The sequence below is a fragment of the Passer domesticus genome, chromosome Z, assembly GCF_036417665.1.
Source record: "Passer domesticus isolate bPasDom1 chromosome Z, bPasDom1.hap1, whole genome shotgun sequence".
Lineage (NCBI taxonomy): Eukaryota > Metazoa > Chordata > Aves > Passeriformes > Passeridae > Passer > Passer domesticus.
In genome coordinates this window covers 899,372-920,266 of record NC_087512.1, presented here as the reverse complement: position 1 = coordinate 920,266, position 20,895 = coordinate 899,372, and the positions used below count along the sequence as shown (strand labels likewise).

The 20,895-nt window shown below is 42.7% G+C and overlaps 1 protein-coding gene across 1 annotated transcript; it reads left to right on the top strand.

Moving 5' to 3' along the window:
- The first annotated feature begins 47 nt into the window (after window positions 1-47).
- On the top strand, window positions 48-17,565 carry SKA1 (spindle and kinetochore associated complex subunit 1). Its single transcript, XM_064403830.1, has 7 exons — window positions 48-186; window positions 1,228-1,331; window positions 1,965-2,089; window positions 2,960-3,051; window positions 6,483-6,620; window positions 11,311-11,480; window positions 15,002-17,565. Exons 2-7 carry the CDS (start codon window positions 1,232-1,234, stop codon window positions 15,148-15,150), a joined length of 774 nt encoding a protein of 257 aa, XP_064259900.1. The 5' UTR covers window positions 48-186; window positions 1,228-1,231; the 3' UTR covers window positions 15,151-17,565.
- The last annotated feature ends 3,330 nt before the right edge of the window (window positions 17,566-20,895 follow it).

Genomic DNA, 20,895 nt, shown 5'->3' with positions numbered 1-20,895 from the left:
GGGCCAGCCGCGCCCGAGCGCCCTCCTCCCCCAGCCGAGCATCTTCCTCCGTCCTGAGAGAGCGGGACCGCGACGAAGGCCGGGAAGCAGCGGCGCTGGGCCTGGCGAAACGTGAGGAGAAGCGGGAGCTGCCGCCGGGCGCTGGGGTGACCTCGATCCCCCTCAGGGTGTCCTGGTTCCAGGCAGGTACGGAGGGTGGGCAAGGCCGCAGGTGTCTAAGAACGGTTTAATAAGCGCGGTAGTTGGTAGTATTTTAAGCCAAAAGCGAAAGAAAGACTTTTTAGGAGTTTCTAAGTGTGAGCCGCCGGAGGGAGCTGTGTGAGCGCTCAGTGCCGGGCCACAGTGTCAGTCACATGGTATAACTTTTTATTTTAATCAATTCCTGTCTATAATAGGGCTAATAACTCTATTATTATACGCATATTGTGTATTATTATACACATATAATATATATATATATACAATATATAATATATAATATATATAAATAATATATATGTGTATATATTATTTATATACATATATATATTTATATATGTGTATATAAATAATTATATATTGTTTTTATATATTTATATATATAATATATAAATAATTATATATAAATAATATATATTTATATGCACATAAATGATATTATATGTATATATATATACATATATATGTATATATATATACACATATAATATATACACATATATTATTATATGGTAACTGATATATAATCCTCTTTTTGATGCCTCCAGACTTCACTAATAATCGCTAACAATTTTTTTTTCTTAATTACATTAAAAAAAAATACATCTCTTTAAACATCAATCAGTCATCTGATGTAGTCTTGCTAAGTCTTCTAAAACTGCCTTATATAAGCTAGGTGTTTCTTGGCTTTTGCAGAAAATTCCAACTCCTTTTTTACTGGATGTAGTAAGGATGTAGTACTTTTTTTACAATGTAGTAAGGATGTTCCCAGTCTCGTTGCACTGATATCACACTGCATTTATCTCCAAAGTTCTGGGAAACTTACTGCCTTGTCTAGTGCCACTTTATGCATCCCTTCCTGCCTTTGGTTTAGTATGATAAAAGAGAATCACTCCATTTACTGTTTCATTTATGTTCCTTTTGCTTCTTTGATAGATCAAGGTCCTTCTAAAAATTTTGCTTTTGTAGGCAATGTTTGCAACTCGGGTCTTTGTTAAATTCCTGCCTTCATTTTTGTTCCCCCCTCAGTGTGATGATGAAGGATATGGCATCCTCAAGCCTGGAAGATTTATGCCTCCACATCAATATGAAGATTTCAAACATTAAAATGTGTCTCCTATTGAGAAACATAGGTAAACAAGAGCAACAGTGAGGTTTGGCTTGCACTTCACTCGAGGAAAGACTGAGGGGCTGGAGCTGGGAAGGGGCTGGAGCCCCAGGAGAGGCTGAGGGAGCTGGGAAGGGGCTGAGCCTGGAGCAAAGGAGGCTCAGGGGGGACCTTGTGGCTCTGCACAGCTCCTGCCAGGAGGGGACAGCCGGGGGGTCGGGCTGTGCTCCAGGGAACAGGGACAGGAGGAGAGGGAACGGCCTCAGGGCAGGCTCAGGGTGGGCACAGCAGGAATTTCCCCTGGAAAGGGCTCAGGAACTGGAGCTGCCCAGGGAGGTGGTGGAGTCCCCATCCCTGAAGGGATTTAGAAGCCATGTGGCTGTGACACTCGGGACACAGGTTAGTGGTGGCCTTGACAGTGCTCTGGGGAAATAGCTGGACCTGCTCTTAGAGGGCTTTTCCAAACTTTTAAGTGATTCCATGAACTCTGTTGGCTGTGTGGAGTACAGGGCTGACAGTTTGGCTTGCTGCTTCTCCTGGAGGGATGTGGTGGCTGAGGAGCAGGGAGTTAGATAATCACTGCTTGTGAAGGGCAGGAATATTGGATTTTGTTTTTGTTCTTGGGAGACTTTGTAGCTTCACGTTCTCTCTTTTACAGGTGAGGATGACTCCCGCAAGCCTGTGCTCCGTAAAATACAGAATGAGGTGATCCTTGTACATGATCTCCTGAATGAGATGGAAAATGAAGTTAAACAGCAAGAAAAACTGAAAGATTCGCTCAAAGTAATGTTGGTTTTTTTTTCCTGTTCATAAAATACTGAAAGAGTCAAAGCAATCTTTGATTTCAACAAACAATGAACATTAAAAATTGTATTTTTCAAGGATTGTACATAGAATCATAGAATTGTAGAATGGTTTGAATTGGAAGGGACCTTAAAACTCATCCAGTCCCACCCCCTGCCATGGGCAGGGACACCTTCCACTGTCCCAGGCTGCTCCAAGCCCCATCCAGCCTGGCCTGGAAAACTTCCAGGGATCCAGGGGCAGCCACAGCTGCTCTGGGCACCCTGGGCCAGGGCCTGCCCACCCTCCCAGGGAAGAATTCATTCTTAATATCTAATCTAAGTCTATCTTCCTTTATCCTAAGGACATTAAAATCATGTCTTTGTCACTGGCCTCAAAAAAATGTCTTTATCATAATAGATACAGTGATCTAAAGAGCAGTTCTACTTACACATCTTTGCAATAGCTGCACAAAGTATTCAATTAGAATATTTGTCTGTTACTCTACGGTGTGTTTTCAGTGCCTTTGTTATGCTTTTTGTGGAAATGTTGTCTGGGGAATAGAGGTGAGTTTACCATAGTATCTCATCTCCACCACCACCATTCTCCAAGCAGAACTTGCTCAGGGTACATTGCTAAAGTTCCTTTTGCCTGCTCAAATTTCTCTGACATTCTGAGGGCAAGGACAGATACTCTTTTCTTTGTCTCTTTACTAGTTTTCCTGGGGAAATTATGAGATAAGGAGGTGAGATGATGGGGAGAAAACAGACACCTCTTTAAAAAGCTGAAAATTAATTTAGTATTGCCCCAATTTCACTTGCTTGATGTTAGTAGGATGAGATTTCTGATACAGTCTGATATTAATTTCAGGAGATGCAGAAGGCTGCTGAGAGAGATCAGAAGGAAGCACAGCACCTCCTGGAACACATTCCACGCTATCTGCCCAAGCCACCCCAGAGCTGGTATGTGCTACCTGAGCCCAGAGGATCGGGCTGCTCCTGGCACTGTCCAGCTCCTGGCACTGTACAGCTGCGCTCCTTTCACTCCACACGCACCAGGAAACTGGGAGCCAAAGTCGTGTCTGTTGATTCTGGAGTTTTCTCTTGTCCAGGCTTGTGCCAGCACCCAACAAATCTGTCAGGTCAAGTCTATAAAATCCCAAGTTGTTCCCATGGGAGCTTCCAGGGGTAGGTGTGAGGTAGTAGAAAGCAAGTGCTTTTCTGAGTCTGAGCATCCCTTCCTTTAGAATCACAAACATACTGCATTGCCTAATAATTAAAGGGTTTGTAACTGCAGTGCCTATTCATTAAAGGGTTACTGACCAGAATGCTGGGTCATTAGAACTGGAGTTCACCACTGCCCTTCCAAATACAATTAAAAACCAAAAATCCTCAACTCAGTTGTCTTTCTGTGCGACTTTGAACTGTGTTTGTGGTAGTCTTGTTCTCTATTCCCTACAGCAATCCTGCATTTATTTCAGCTAGCTATGACACCCCCTTGCCTTGGTGAGGGCTGTGGCAAGAAGCTTTTCAGAATCCAGTAGCTCAAGTGTGTGGAAATGACAAGTATGTGAATCAAGAGCTGTTACTTGGAAAGCTTCTAAGACATTTCAGCTCCGAGTTTCTCGTCTCTTTCTCCATCCTGTTGGAGCTGGTTTTTTTTATGGAGTGTTGTTAGTGTGTCTCGTCCAGGTGGGGTCATTTGCAGAGTAACCCTTAAATCTTGGAGATCCCAGAGTTTCTTTTCCTCCTCGTAGCTTGTCAGAAGGCAATGCATTAGTATGAACTCAGTGCTTCCAGTATGTGCCTGAATCAACCAGCTTTACTTGGTCTGGTTCCTCATGCCAGAGAAGCCTCAGTTTCAAAACATGACAGACATGTTCCAGCAAAGTGAAAGGTTAAATGTGTGGAAAGAGGGTTCTAGAAGAGAAAAATGAGTGGTAATTTTTGTTGGTGTGTAGCAATGTGGTCATTGGTGTAGGTATTTTATTGAAACTGTTCTTAGCTGGTGAAGGGATGACTTGTGCAGAAGCTTTTTACTTATTCTCACCCTTTAGAGATTAACCCCTCAGTTTAGGAACCAGCCTCTCAAAATGTCTCTAGGGGTGACGTGTTCCTTTTCAATTTAGATGTTGCTTTTTGCGTGTGTAAGAATTGAAGTTTTTCAGAAATTGCCACTTTGGTTTTGCCTTTCCAACATAACTTCCTTCTTATTGTAGGAAATCCTTTGTCTTAACTTTGTGTTAGATCCTGGAAATTGCTTAGATTTTAATGAGGCTTGTTCAGTGATTGTGCCACTTCTGACGCCAAAAGATTCTTTAGGATGTTGGTTTCCCTTACAATCTTATGCTGCTTGTGATTAGGAAGTTAATTGTAATATGACTTTAGCCAGTTCTTCCCTTTCTAGAGAGACCCACAATATGTAAAACCAGCCAAGCTTTTCTGACAATTTTCTGCACATTGTGCTCAGCCAGCTCACAGCTGCTGTTCTGTCAGTGTCAGTTTGTTGCTGGTTTTTCTTGAGTAATAATACATTGTGTGATGATGCCATTTGTCAAAACACACTTTCTTATTTTTTCCCCATTTTGTCAGTTCTTGGTATTCACTGTGTTGTGCAGTGGAGGGTCAAGGAAGTGTAAGAGGGGATATAATTTTTCAAAACCCACTGTATCAGTGTAAATATGTTTTCAGGCCTCTTCCCCAAACCTTCCTTTCCTGACCTCCTCCCTTTCTGTTCCCAGATGTGTGGGGCTGTGAATATTAATGTGAAGTGATTTTTGTGAGATCATGCAGAAAGCAGAGCAGCACTTGAATGCTGGTGAGACAAGCCTTGAAGTCTCTGGGTAAATGAAAACACCCACACAGAGAAACTCAGCGATTCATGGCTTTAGCTATTGTTTCTCTCCTGCATCCTTGGGTTTTCTAATCTTGTTTACCAGAGAAATCTCACTGAAATAAAAAGCAAATTCACTATCTCTCAAGCTCTTTGTATTCCCTGTGTTTGCTGAGATTCAGTTTCTCTTTCCACCAGAGCCAGATTTTGTAAAAAAGCATAAGTTTTTTCCTGGGTGGAAACACAAAGGAAGGGTGTATGATAAGGGGAATCATCTAGAAAAGGTTTGTTGCAGTGGGATAGACAGCAGGAGACTGGAGCGTGGGAGGAATGAAGTTTCAAGATGTGAACTTGCTTCCCTTGGTTCTTGTGTTTATCCTTTCATTCCAAACCCCTCCTCCACCACCACGCGAAATGCACCCCCCTCCCCTTTCCCTCCTGTTTGCTGACATTCCCTGCTAGCTGCAGGGTGCCAGGATTCACCCTCCCAGGATTTTGTTGCTGTTCAGATGCAAACAGATGCTCTCCAGATGATGACATCTGCGTAAGTTTGGCTGCAGATGTCCTGGGTTTCCGAAGGGCTCTGTGCCGTGTCACAGAGCTGCTGCCGTGCCTGTGTCAGCGAGCAGGCAGTGTGCGAGCCCAGCAGGTGGCACTCACTGTCCTCTCCATGGCGCTGCTCTTCCTCGGGAGCACATCAAGTGACGCCTGAAGTCCTGGCCCTGGGCTGGGCAGATGGGGCACTGCTGTGCCCTTCGCTGCCGTGGGACCCCGCGTGCAGCAGTGATCTCTTGTGGGACGCTCACATCCAAGCAGAGGATTATTTCCTTGTCCAGGTCAGCTCTGTACTGCTTTATGTAATTCTGCTGCTCACCCCGGTAATGCCCATGTGTTCTGATGACAGTGGGTTTGGCCATATGCACCACCTTTGCTCTCCTGCTGAGGAGAAGCTGGGTGGGTGGCTGGCAAATCCCTTGGGGTTTGAGGCTGTAAGCTGAGGGTTTAGAGGAAGGGTGAATTTATAAAAATAATGATCTAATAATCAGGAAAAAAATTCTTTCACCTTTTGAATCTTGCCTAAAAGATTTTTAAAAGTGTCTGCTAGGTGATGTAGAATTTCTTTGCTTCAGAAGTTTAATGGATGAGTCAGGCTTCCCAAGATTTGAACCTGTTTTAAAAATCTATGAAGTATTTCAAATCTGCCCGTTAAGGCTGCAGCTCTGGGCTGTGTTTCATCTGATAAAAAGCCAGGCTTGCATTGTGTGAAATGTAATGGTACATTGAATTCTGAGCTGTGCCATGCTGCACTTGGACTGCTTCCAGCTCACCTGCTAGCAGCCTCTGTAGCACAGAAACCAAGAGCTGTGCTGAAGTCAGCTGAAGGATACGATTTGAAACAGAGTAGGCTTGCTTTACTGGTGTTTCTTTTGTGAAGTATCATTAATTGTGTTCATCCAGCCTAACAGATAGGCTGGAACTTAGTCTGTGACTAAGCAGTGTAGTGGAATTCTCCTTCCTACTTACCTGCTGTTTATGCACTGAATATTCCTTCATTTTACAGCAACACGGTGCCAACTGTGAATCACAAAGGAGAAACAAAGGCTGTAGAACTCAAAAATGAGAAGAAACCTGCAAAACAGAAAAAAGCCATTAAAGAAGCAGCATTAATAACCACAGAGGAGTTTGAAAGTGTTCCTGCGTAAGTAAGAGTGGCTTCCCTTGTACCCTGGCATGTCAGTTTGGGTGACACACATAGGTTTGGGAGAGTGACCTCTTGCAGAGCTGGGACTGACAGAGATGAAATATTTCATGGGGTGAAACATGACAATAGCTCCGAATGGTTTAAATGCATTTTAAACCATTTAGCAATGGTTTAAATGGTTTAAAACCAATAGCAAACGTGAAAATCAAATTAATTAATTAATTTCTTGGGCTCCTCTTTATGCTGGTATTGAGAAGATGAAAACTGATCAGTTAAAACCCAAACCCCTTACCTCACTCTAACTGTATGAACAGAGATTTATTAGCTAACAGGAGAATCCTCATCTGTTTTGAGAACTGACATTAAAAAAAAAGAATCATCATCACATAGCATGGAGTATTTTTATATATGTATAGAAAGAAAAACAGTGATAAAGGCTGTTTTTATTTGACACAAATATTGGTTTCTGGAAGCTTCAAGTCTTGACTTACCAATCTGTTTTCAGACAGGAAAAGCAATCAGACTTGTTAAAAACAACAACAACAACAATTAAAAAAAAAACAAAAACACAAAAACAAAAAAAACCACTTTGCACTGAAATTCCCAAATTTCTGGAATAGAAAGCTGTGGGTGTTTTCCCCTAACATCAGGACCTGATTAATGGATATCCTTCTCTGGATTCTGACATATAGAAATAACTTCTTAAGTGGCATTTGGGTGGCATGGGTAAATGTTGCTGCAAGAAGAAATTTCTCTTGATGCCTAAGGCTAAATTGTTATTGAGACTGTAGATTTACTGTGTTCCCTGACAATACCTGTTTCAGCAAGAAATATGGTTTTGAGTCTACTTTACTTAAGGCTTTCCAATAATTTTTTTCTATAGCCTTCAAAATTTTCAGGTGAGTAATGCCCATCTTCTTCCTTATCCTGAATGTTGAGCTAATGATAAAGGACTTCTTAGAAGAGCATGCACCTGGTATTTTTATTCTGCAGAACACCTCAGGTACTTTGTGGATTTACTCCCTGAGGTAGTTCTCTCCTGAAAAAATTATGGGAGGATAAGGCTGGAGCCTGGGAATTTTTTGTCTTTATCTCTGCTGTGGCAAGAAAAATAGACACAGACCATTCCAGACAAATATTGTTTTAACTTTCAGTTAAGGCTATGATCTTCCACATCACAAGACAGGTGGAAGGACACCTGGGGGCATGGTTTAGTGTGGCCTTGGCCATGCTAGGGGAAAGGCTGGGCTTGATGCTCTCAGAGGGATTTTCCCACATAAAGGAGTTTATGATAACCCTTGAAAGTGTAAGGTTTTCCTCTGCTGTTCATGGGCGTGGAGGATGGGGACAGAGGCCAGACAGATCCTATCCATTACAGATTCGCAAAACCACAGAATAAGCAGAGTTGGAAGGCACCTCTTGTGGAAATGTTGTAGCTGTGTTGGAAGGTACCCATTATGGAAAGGTTGCAGCTTAGACTGTGCTGGTAGAGCTCTAGAAATAATTTAATTTTATTCAGATGGGAGAAGCATGTTTGTTCTGTGGAGGAAAATTTACATGAATTTACATAGATCTATTAATCTACCAGTATTCCTGTTGCCTGGCAATGTTGTAGTACAAGATTGAGGGAGTACCTGCAATTTCACATACTGATTGACCAAATCTAAGCAGCAAATACTTGTAATACAAATTCTCTTACACTGAATGTATTCTCTTGGAAGAATGAGAATTTGTTTCAGGGCCCATTTCTTCAGATGAGCACTGGAGGTGGGGGGTGGTCACTGAAAAATTGAGGCTGTTTTCACTTACTTTGTGCTGAACATGAAGGAAAATCTATTCCTAACACCATCAGGCCACTGAAAGGGGCACACAGGCTTCAGTGACTTCAGAGTCCTAGGAGTGGGCAGCTGGCATTTAGCAAAGGTACACGCTGTGTTAAGGGGCAGACGTGGAGCACCCTGATCAAACAGAACACTTTGCACAATAAAAAACCTGCAAATTATCTTACCCTTCAAATCTGTTGCAGGAAGGTGCTTTTTGGAGGAAGATAAAGGACATTTCACAGTACCTGTCTTTGTTAACTTTTGACTTTGAGGCAAAGGAAAATGTTTGCTTTATTCTGTGTCTAGAATTCTTACTCTTTTCTAAAAATCTTTCTGCTGAAAGCATTTTAGGTTCTGTGCATTCATTATAATTCTCAAGTCTCAGAAGATGGTGGCTTGGGAGAATACATGGCTATTTTAGCCCAACCATTTTTGAGAGGGCAGGGGGTGGCCATTACAAGCTTTATCTCTTTTAGAGTGGTATATATGTGATATAATGATGTTATTCTTTCCTCTGAGGAACACAGCACTGTGCTGTGGTTTTCATACCAAGAGAAAAAATGCTTTGAAAAAGGGCTTCTGTGGATTAAAAAAAGAAACTGACTGGATCTTTTTTAGCAGAGTTTTGATTTTTATTGCATTTGGAATAGTGAAGCAGATTTTAAAGTTATTTTAAATCTAAATTAAATGCCTGAATTTGGAACTTGTCAACTTTGTATTTTTATATTAGCGTGCGTATGGGCTGAAATAAATGTCAGCATTAACGGGTTTGCCAGCCATGGTTGGGTAGACACTTGAGAGGGCTGTGGGACAGCTGGAGTTTTTATGATCCTTAGTTATGCACAGAATAAAAATTCCGTTTGGTTTTGACAGGGTTTAATTTCAGATTAAAGCATCTTGGATGCCTGAGGGCTTCTCAAAGAACATTTGTTTTTAGGTTTAGGCGACCCAGTCCTGTTTCAGCTTCAGGATGAGCTGAGGTGTTCCCTTGGCTTTATTAAGTGTTTTCTCTGTCTGTGTGTTGACAGTGGGAGCACAGGAACTTAAATAAAGGTATTTTATACCTCTGGGCTGAGCCTGCCTCGCTCTGCACGCTCCCCTGTGGCACAGAGAGAGCAATAAACAGCAGTTAATGCGCACAGGCAAAGCCCTGCTGTGGTTACAGGCTGTGTTCATGCTGTGGCTGCATTTCAGGGGGGGTAGTGCTGCTTTTATTACTGTGCAAAGTAGAGCATTTTTATAGTTTTTATAGCTACGGGATGGCTGCACCTCCAACGCTGAATTAATCGAGGTATCAACAAAGTTGAAAGCTGGTTGCAAGTAACTTAGGGGCTAGTGAGTTTCAAACTCGGTTTGGAGGCAGAGTAACTGCTTTGAATTCGGTTTTACACACCTCGCAGGCCTGTCTGCCTGGCAGGGACTGGCTGCTGTTGAAATCTACAGCACTTATTTTGAGTTGGCAATTGCAGAATGCCTGTCTGAATTGTGGTTTGGAATATGGAACTTGTAATTGATTACCTACTTCTGCTTTGAATTCTTTGTGTGTTCTCCAAAGATTGAGCCTGTCTGTTCAGATTAAAACAAGGGAGGAACTTGCTGTTCATTGATCTTTTCAGTCTTGCTGTCCCACAGCTTTTAGCCACCTGCTGTACTGACCCAGAGCTTTCATTCTTAAAATGAATTGAAACACTTGTGTAATTCCTCACATCTGCAAACCAATACTGAGCGAAACACAAACAGCCAGGTTTGGTTTGTTGTAGCAATGAATGAAGGCCACAGGACAATGCTGGCCCAGCCTTTACTGCCATTTTGGGGGAGGGATGTTGTGTTGTATTTAGCTTACTGCTTGTCATTTGAGTTTCAGATTTCATTTCTGTATAATGGCTTCTCAGTGCGCAGCACAGTTCCTTTTCCTTGAAGGCATGGCTTTACATCTATAAATACTGAATAGCCTTACTTGCAAATCTTCCAGTGTTCTAGTACTTCCACATCACTTTGTTCTTTATCTTCTGTGCTTCCTGTACCTCTAGGCTGTTATCAACAGACCTTATTCTTCTAGTACTAGTATTATGAAATGCTCTGAGAGTTCAGAAATGGATGCTGGTGGTGCACAACCTTATCTTCATAGCTCAGTAGGCTGCACAGTCAAATACAGAAGGCAACACACAACTAGTAGCTCTTCCAAAAACCCCAAAAAATCACAGAATCACTAGTTTGGAGGAGACCTTAAAGATCATCAAGTCCAACCCATGCCCTAACACCTCAACTAAACCATGGCACCAGGTGCCACACACAAAAAACCATAAACAAACAAAAACCAACCAAACAAACATTAACAAACAAATTTTTAAAAGGACCCACGGTGGGCATGGGGCTGCTGCGCTCCAGCTCCACTCCACGCCCACTGCCAGAACGTTCAGTGCCCTGGCCAAACAATAAATGGCCGTAACATCAAACACAGCTTATTTGTGGTGATTATATGAGCCAAGTTGTGCTCCTAGGCAAACATTTCATTTCATGCTGTTTTCTACTTTATTTCTCTGTGTTTAGGTGGTATGCTGTAAAAGCAACCTTTATTCCATTTTGAAAAGCTTTTTACAGCTTAAGCACTGAATGCATTCTGCTTTATTGAGCTTTCTAATATTTTATCTTTCTGGTTTAGGTTCTGTCATGGCTTTTTACCTTCAGGATTGTTAAGCAATCAAGGAAATGAACAGAATTAACTACTACATGTTTTCATTAATACAAAACAGGAGAAACTGCCTCTAACTAGGAATGGCTTCTTCAGTTAAGGCAGATGAAAGAGAAGAATAAACACAGAACTTTGTGACTTTCTGGTTACTGATTCTTATTCTTATTTGTAGGTATTTGAAAGGCCGTATAACATACGACCAGATTAATACAGTTGTTCAAGAGATTAACAAGGCCGTGGTGGGCAAGTACAAGATCTTGTATCAGCCTTTGAAGTCTATGAGTGCACCAGTCAGAAACCTCTACCACAGATTCATCGAAGAAGAAACCATGGATACAAAAGGTTTGGGGGTTTTTTTTTCCCTTGTTAGTACCAAACTCGTAACACTTGGATGTTGCAGCAGAAGTATAAAAATACTGGTCTTTTTTCAGTATTTCTGACTGAAGAGTTCCCCTAGTGATTGGCTCACTTTTTGAATGTTTTCCTTGAAAAATATGTCCCTTCGATGGTGTGTCATGGCAGGAACTTTGATACACAAAGATTTAGTTTGGAATTACTACAAGGTCTGGCAACTTAGTTTGATAACTAAACCATAGAAATGTGTTCTCAGGTCTTAAACTTGATTAGACACAAACTACTAAAAATTTGTTCTGAAGTTGGGAAATCTGGCTAATTAATTGTGCTGCAGTGGCTTTGAGGAAGAGGTAAGTCCATATGATAATCTTAAGAAGTTTTCTCCTCTTAAAAGCATAGAAGGAGTGAAAACCAAAATACCTTTCTTTCAATTGAAAAATAAGTTGTAATAACAGGCTAGTTTTTCCAAAAACATGTGGCACAGTAAAACTCTGATATTAAAATCTCCTTTTTGGCATGCCTCTCCTCTTGAGAACACGTATGTAATTATTACTGGAGGGGCGTACTGCACATGTCAAGCCTGGTGATGTCCTTAGAATGCCCTCATGTTTCCAAGTTCAGGCATAAAGAGTGGAGCAAATTGTCTTCTGTCTCACATAAAAAGAGCTGTCTCTGACAACACCATGGCACCCACCTTCTGTTTACCCCTGGACAGAATGCTAGAACTTCTGCCCTGGGCATTCACTGGGTACTCAGGAGTGCCCTGAAGATAAACTGCAACTTTTCTTCTTCCCTTCCTCCCTTCCTTCCATTTTGTTGCTCTTCAAGACGCTGGATATTATAGTATGACAATAACATCAGTGACTTCTGGGTTCTAAATGCAGCTTTTCTGTAGGGAGGGAATTCTGATCTGATTGACATACTGGCACTTTATTTTGAGACCTGTAAGATAAACACAGAATCACAGAATGGTTTGGGTTGGAAGTGGCCTTCAATATTAGCGACTTCCATCCCCTGCCATGGACAGGGACACCTTCCACTGTCCCAGGCTGATCCAAGCCCTGTCCAGCCTGGCCTTAGGCACTGCCAGGGACCCAGGCACAGCCACAGGGTTGGACACAGGACTCCAGATGAGGTCTCAGTTGCCATACAAAGGTCATTGTTGTAAAGGGCTTTATTAAAAGCACTGCAAGCAAGTGCAGCTGGATAAATTCGTGTGACTTGCCTTCTGGTTTGGGCTGTGATGGTTTGGCTTCTTCTCTAAGCATGTTGTGCCTCAGTTGAACAGCAGCGTATATTAATCTGGATTTCTTAAAGTACTGGCTTCATCAGTTTAATTGACAGCACATTTTTGGTGTCACTGTTCCTATCCTTAGGGCAGTAGTAAAGAGTTTGAGCCCACAGCTGTAGAAGAGAGGCTGAGCATTGGAAGGGCCCTCCTGGGCCTGGGGCGATGCTCAGTCTGCACTGTGATCCACAGTAATCTTGGCTGCAGTGAAGAAGCCATTCTAGCAACTTGAGAAAGCTGCAGCTAGTCAGAGAATTTTCTGTCAGCTGGGGGGCTTAAGTCTGAAAAACTGAAGTGCTTAATTTCTTTAACCACCTGAGAGATGGTTTTTATTTCTTGCTTATCTTGGGAAGTTCAGCTAGGAAACTAGGACATTCAGCATCTGATAGAGCGTGTGTTGTTGTGTGGTAGATAGTTTTGTTTAGGTTTTTTTGTGATTAATCATTTAGAAAGTCTGGAGAAAAGTCCTGGCAGGCTGTCAGATGGTTCTTATCTGGCCAGCACAAAATGATTAAATGTCTTTATCCATTGCATTTTTCAGGATGACGTTCCACATTCATTGATTTGTTTGTTTAAATCTCTCCTGTGAGTGTCTCTCTGCTTAGGATTCCCACTGGGTCTCAGCCTGGGCCGACTGCCAGCTGACCTCTTCTCTGATTTCAAGATGAGAGAAGATGCTGCCTGGTTTATCAGGGTCACTTCCAGCCTACTCAGGTGGTTCAGTGAATTTAGCTGGCTGCTTAGCACGTGGACCAAACTACTGCCCTTCTCCCACCTCTGATTTCTTCACCAAAAAAAAAAATCCTGCTCTGCTGAATATTGCCACTCTGGATTGCGAGCAAATATAAGAAGGAATCTTGTTATATCAAAATTCAGGGCGTTCTGATGCTCCCCCAGATGTAACAGACTGTGAAGGCAGCAGGCAGGTTATGCCTGGCTTCCCAGCACTCTTTGGGTGTGTTGGTGTCCCTGGAAGTTGTAAATGGTCTCTATTTGAGACAGTTTCCATTTTGAGCAGTAATGCAGTTCTTCTTTCTTTTCCTAGTAAACAAACTTCCTACTACTCAGCTGTATGTGGATTTGGAGGCATTACAAGCTCTGAGATTACAGCAGAGTTCCTCTGGGGAAATATCTCTAGATTTTGACAGTTATTGTCTCTGGAAGATTCTACTCCCTGTGAGACACGTGTGTCACCAGCTCTCCTGAGAGACCCAGGCTGTGAGAAAACATGAGCTGTTATTTCTCAGCTCTGCCTAAGCAAGATTTTGGGGGACACTGCACTTAGAAACATAATTTTGGACTTTAGCTCTTCTCTGGCAGCTTTGGCTTTCCAGCTTGGATCAGCTGTATCCCAGTGAAACTGGAAGGACTTAATAGAAGGAAGAGATGTTCAATTTTTTCTAAGATGTCACTGCCTCAGTGTTAAGGATAAAACAAGGAGGGAGAATGCTATCTTCTTTTTCTAAGCTGAAACACCCCTACCCTTGTGTCCTCCTTCCCATTAGACTTGGAAGAGTGATACTACACATAATTCAGGGATCATTTAGTTTGGAAAACAGCTCTAAGATCAAAAGTTCCAACTGTCAACTGAGCACCATGTTCACCACTATACCATGTCATCCAGGTGCACATTCACACGGTTTTTTGAACAATTCCAGGGATGGTAACTCCACCAGTGCCCTGGGCAGCCTGAATTTTAATGATAATTTGCTTATAGAAGTAGTTAATCAACTACAAGAAGGGGGGAGCTCTCAGCTTTGGTGCAGGACTTCCCTGTGCCATTTTCTTGGAGACACAGGGACGATGCTGTTGCAAGTAATTAGTCTTTTTCCATAATTTTCTTAAGTAATGATGGGTTTTTATTTTCCAAATCTGATATAAGTCAAGGGAACGGTGGGCTACATAGCTCTGATGCATGCAGAATGGCAAAAGATCTAATTCCAGAACCTGAGTGCCTGCTGGGAGACAGAGCTGATGGAGCGGGGCCTGTGGATGATGCAGTGTCTGAACTGCAGGGGAAGGCTGGCAGTTCTCTTTCTGGTGACAGGTTTTAAAAGTAGAGCAAAGCTCCCAATTCAGTGTGAAGCCATCCTACTGACTGTAGAGCTGTGAATTGTAGATTGTGGGATTACGGAGAAGAGGCTGCGCCGTGGCTTGCGGAATGCCGAGTGTATCCTGCAGCAGAATCATTTCTGTAACAAAACCGTTACTTGTTTTCCAGGAGCATTTTTCATTGTGGAGGAGGACATCAAGGCGTTCACTCAGCTGAAATTGGATAAACGCTTCCACAGCATCCTCAGCATCCTGAGGCACTGCCAGAGAGTGAGAGAGATTCGCGGCTCGGGGCTCATCCGCTACGTCCTGTGCTGACAGCTCCCCGTGCCCAGAGCCTGCCAGCCCTGCCTGGGCTCCAGGCAGCAGCAAGGAGGGACAGGGAGGCGTTTTGAAGCATCTACCCTAAAAAAAGGGTGGTTTTTAAGCATTTTAATTTTGCTTTACAAAGTCATGGGGCACTACAAACCCAAACCAGAAAGTCAGCTGGGCACATTTTCTGGTCAGTAAGATAAAAAAATACAAAGTTTTCTGTATTTTCACCACGCTCCTTTGGTCCTATTGTGTTTCTGAGTGGGTTTTTTTTTCCTGTTTTAATCTTTCTCTCAGAGAATTTTTCTCCCATTTGTTGCTTAAGAGATGGGAACAATGGATATTTAAGTGAGACAAAAGATGTGGCAGGAGAGGGGGTGACTATGGGATGGGGAGGAAAAGGGGTGCAGTTTGCTACTGTCCCTTAGCTGGGGGTTTTTCTTTTGGGAAATGCAGAGACACCATGAGCCTGGGCTGGAGGCCAGGGGCTGGGCTTGGCCCTCACGTGCTCTCAGGACTGGAGGGGAGACAGGGGAGGTTTTGGGGCCAGGCTGCTGCTGCTGTGGAGCGAATTCACTGCTACTGTCGAGCTCTGTCCTGAACTGCTTGTCCTTAGCACGCGTGAGCCTTTGCTTGTGAGAGCAGCCATTGAGCTGGCACCTTCCCAGCACCCAGCCTCACCAGCAGAGACCCTTCCCATCTGCTCCAGTGCCACAGGGGAAACCCAGGACCCTGACCCCCTCTGAAGGGAGAGATGTGTCTGCTGGCTGCTCACGGGAGCCTGGCTGCCGCTGCCAAACCCCACTGCTCTCCGCTGCTGCTTCTGGCTTTTTGCTCTGCTTCAACCTGACCTGATACCCAGCGAGTGCCTGGACCCTGCCTGTGGCTCCTGGCAGGCTCTGGGGTCACTGCTGCGCTCTGGTCACCACCCCAGGGTGCCATCTCTGCTGGTTGTGTCCTTGCTGCTGGTTTGCCTGCCTGTACACCTTCCAGTAAACACAGATATATGTTTATTTTAATATATATATATATGTTCTTCCACCCATCTCCGATTGTGCCCTTGCTGCTGGTTTGCCTGCCTGAACACCTTCCAGTAAACACAGATATATGTTTATATGTGTGTTCTTCCACCCATCTCTGATTGTGCCCTTGCTGCTGGTTTGCCTGCCTGAACACCTTCTAGTAAACATAGATATATGTTTATATGTATTATATGTATGTTCTTCCACCCATTTCTTTGCCTCAAAGCCCCATAATTCCAAAATTGTAATATTTTGGAGGAAAGGGGATCATATTTCCCAACTTCCTTGGCAGACACTGATGCCTTAAGTTTTACTTTTCACATTTTCCAGATCCATACTGCATTAGCATGTAACTATGAACTTCACATAAAGGCTTCTCCTCAAGTTCTCACGGTTCAGTCAGACAAAACAATCCTTTTCCAGCCCCAGAACCAAGGACACCGTTGCAGCTTTGGGCCCAAAAGTTGCAAACAACAGCAAAGTGAGGAGAGCAATCTGGGAGGGTGGGACTGCATCACCTGGAGCTGTAATTGGACAATTAACCACAATTTGGAAATGAACCAAAGCTTATAAAAGTGAAAATTCATGACATGCCATCCATCTTGGGTGTAGCCTCAGCCAGGCTCTTGTACAGGATACAGAGGTGTATCCTTTGAAGGCTTTTTAATAAATTCCTATTTTATTCCTTTAACATTGTCTAGCCTCTGTTCCAGGCAGCCTCTCAAGGCATCAACGCCTGTCTTTTAAACCAATACCATGAGTTGGAGTCTTTGTTTAAGATTCCATAGCTATTCAAAGGAAACCTCTGATTCTTTTTTTTTTTCCCCCCAATGCCTCAAACCAATTTCCAGATTTCCTTTTCTTAATCTTTCTTCTTATACTTAATTGTACATTTTGGAGTTTTCTACATCAGTTGAACAGGAAGATCTGAGGTGGTCCAAAGACTTCTAGACTGGTAGTTCTGCTAGTCCTGTGCTTTTCCTCCTTCTTCATCATGCAGCCAGATTCTTCCCTCAGATACTCAGACTGGCCTGAAACAGTAGGGGTTTGAAGTGAAAATATTCACATTAATCATGAAAATTCAGGTCAAACTTGTCCTGTTTTTATTGCAAAAGTCTTTATTACAGCTTTTGTTATGGAAGGTTGTTTTCAAATTACGTATTAGCATAGTAAGGTTCAGAGTAGATTTATTGTAATAAACTCTGCAAGTAATAAAACTGTTTTGGTAAGAAAAGCTGTGTTCTTTTTCTTTCATGAGCCTATATCTGCTGTTATCCTAACATCTCATCTAAAACACCTCCTCTTGTACTCTGTCAGCATTAACATGAAATTTAATGTGCAAAATACCCCAAATGATCTTTGAACTTTGTCAATAAAGAGGTTCTGCTGAGTTTCTATATTCCCTTTGTGTGTGTGTGTTCCTCTGTGTGTGTGTGTGGTGGTTGAATTTTGGGGTTTTGTTTTGGGATCCAAGCTGTGGTCTCTACTCTGCATTTTACTGGAATATATTTGAGGACCCTAGACATTGTCCTTGGCTTCTGATGGGTATTAAAAAGCAAGACCTGATAGTTTACAACATTACCCTGCTTTTGCCTACTCACTGTAAAGTCCTGTCAGGTTTTTTCTCTTCAGATGTCGCTGAACAGGTTTTTTTATTTTTATTTTCTTAGTATTTGTTTTGGTCCGGGCAAGCTTGGTTGCTGCATGAATTTTTTTCCCCCTTCTTTTCTTGTTTTGTTGAGGGGATTGCAGTTTTTGCTTAATTAGACGTTGGTTAACAGCTTTCGGTCTGTTACTATGGAGTTTTTAATTTTCTAAACTATTTTCCCTAGGGCAGATTCTCACAAATGTGCTCATTATTTTAATTCCCTGTCCTAACACTGTGTTTTCTTTCTCCCAAGGAGCTCTGCCCGTGGATTGTGGTCACCTACTGTGCCTTTCCACTTTTCCTCCTCCAAAAGCTCACGCTGGCCAGGGAGCTGGAGAAGAGCAATTCCCTGGTGTCCCAGGGGCTCAGTGAGCACCTGTCTCCTGTCTTGGATGAGCTTTTTGGTGTGTCCAAGGCATTTTGGGGACAAAATGTTCGCCTCTGGTTGCTGCCTCAAAAAACGGCGATTTTCTGCAGGGTGTGCACTGATTTCTGGCTGTCCAGTGCTCCCTGAATCACTCACCAGCAGACAGAGGGTGAAAAATGCCAATCACTTGTTTTTTAAAATTTTTAAAGTTTAATAGCAATAAAATTATTATAAAAATAGCGATATAATTTGGACAATTAGGATTAGGACAATACGAGACAATAAAAACAAAGAGTTACAGACAGTCTGAGTACCTTTTTCTGGGCAAAATAAGCCCAAAAAAGGACCCACGTTAACAGAGGATTAACCCTTAAAAACAATATCCTGTTGCATATTCATACACCTCATACATGATGCATAAATTCCATCCAAACAAAGGATTCTGTCTGGCCATCATCAACAACTTCTTAATCCTAACTGCATCTTCAGGGCTGATGGAGGCAAGAAGAAGTTTGTTTCTTCTGATAATGGGGCAATACATGCTCTTTCTCTGAAAGATTTAGGTGTTCTGTGGCTGCTATCTCAGTGTGAGTCCTTTCCTTTAAAAAAAGAGTATCCTAAATAATATAGTTTCTATTTTAACATTACGTTGTAACCTAATACTATATTTACCACACTACTTAAGAAAATTAATACAGCACAACTTTCTAACACAACACATACAATATTCATTTTAATATTTGCGAAAAGCCAATCATAAAATACTCATTTTTCACAGGGAGGCCGCAGCCCTGGCTCCCAGCCCCGCCAGATGGTTTAATTTAAAACCCCTGAAAACACAGCCCGTGTGCAGCCCCCCGGCGCTCACTCACAGCTGCCGAAAACGAGGGAACAGAGCAGAGGCAACACCGATTTAATTGCCTGATGTAGGAACGGGGAGGGAGCTGTAACCTTCCCACAGCCTCAGCCTCTGCTCCTCAGCTCCTGATTTCACCCCGTGGCTCTGTGCCCCGGCCAGCAGGAGCTGTGCAGAGCAGAGGGGGTGATGAATAGGTATTTGGGGAGCGAAGTGCCCTCCTGGACAAGCAGGGCAGTGCTGGTGGCAGCCTGATGGGGTGGGTGTCTGGGCAGAGATGAAAGGAGTGTCTACTGGATTCCCCCGCACGGGTTTTCTGTTTTCAGGATGACCCCAGAGTCCCTTTTTCCCAGCGCGCCGGCCGAAGAAAGATTTGGGATTCTTCAGCTCGCAAGGTTTTTTATTATCTATTATCTAAAATATTTTCTCTCAGACCCACAGAGCTCTGTCCATCAGGTCTGCCAAGGGCACACTGCCCGCCCTTGGGCTGTTGTCTTCATTTTATACAACGAGTTACATGTACTTTATTTATCATTATTTTCCAATACCTATCACCTATGTTAGACTGTCTATTTCTGCTTTAGGCCAGTCTAAATGTGCCACCATCACCAAGAAGATGGAGGCTGGGAAGGAAGAAGCATGGGACAATGCCCATGTCCCTCCATCATGCCTCCTAGACCCCCTGTAATAAAACCCCCAAAAGTCCACTTTTCAGCCAGTGATTAATTCATTATTACTCTACTTAGCTTTTTGTGCCTTGTGATTCTTCATATAAATTTGGTAATTTGCTCCATGGGTTAAGATTGGCTTTTCCCCCCATGCACGCCTCCAAAAAGTTGAGACAAAACCAAGCTGGCTTTTAAAATGCTCTTTGTTCCTGCTGCTTTGTTGTTTTGTCGGTTTAAAAAAAAAATAATCTTTTTGTTCTCCTCTAACTCCTCTTCTGAGGAGGCACTAATGGAAATAATTATCTGTAGAAATCAATGGTGGGAGCAGCTCGTACCCCTGAGTATTTAGTGCTGCGTGTTGTTTCAGGAGGCAGTGATTTCCATCTGTGAGAGCACATGTTCCCTTTCACTGAGCCCATGAGGAGGAAGAGAAAAGGAGCATTTCATGTCACTCATGGATCTCTGCTTGTAGGGAGCTGATACTGAACAGAGCTGGCAAGAGGGAAAACTGGGTAAAGAAGCTGGTGGATGCTGGAATATCACAGAGCAGTCTCTGAGCTGGAAAAGGTATCTCCCCCATGCAAGGTTTTATCAATTTTTTTCTCTTAATTAAAAAAAAAATAGAATAAATTAAGAAGTATGAAACCTTTTGTCCAGCATGGTGCATGCTGTGCCTCGTGGGACTGAATAATCCAGACAAACCACAGTGATTGCCATCAAAGATCTGTTTGCCTTCCTCTGCATGACGAATTTTGGATCTGTGTGTGCCACAACCAGGATAATATACAGTTAATCACTTTCAAAGCTCAATATCTCATAAGTAGGCTAATCATTTTCCACGTTAAAATGGTGCTTCCTTATTAAGTGGCTTCTTTTTCTTTTTCTTTTTTTTTTTTAATCTAACTTTTGTGTCACACAGAATTTCCTGGGAATTGGGATGCAGTTAAAATGCAGGCAAACTTGTTTAAACAAAACATTTTTAAACACACTGGGGCTTATGTACAGGCAGAGTTACTCTGACAAACAAAAACAGTACAGACAGAAACATGTAAGAAGTTTATTTCTGTATGTGTTGCTTTCAAAGCTGGGATCGAAACCAATTACGTGCATTTGTATTTTGTTGTATCAGGTGGTAGTCTTGGTTTCCACCGATGGAGAATTGCACTAGGAAAATTGGTTTTCCCACTTCC

Bases quoted from the DNA above. Each gene is read 5' to 3' on its own strand.
- SKA1 (XM_064403830.1), top strand. From the start codon at position 1,232: ATGATGAAGGATATGGCATCCTCAAGCCTGGAAGATTTATGCCTCCAC. The intron at 1,332-1,964 runs GTAAACAAGAGC...TCTCTTTTACAG, and splicing joins TCTCCTATTGAGAAACATAG to GTGAGGATGACTCCCGCAAG. The intron at 3,052-6,482 runs GTATGTGCTACC...TTCATTTTACAG, and splicing joins CCCAAGCCACCCCAGAGCTG to CAACACGGTGCCAACTGTGA.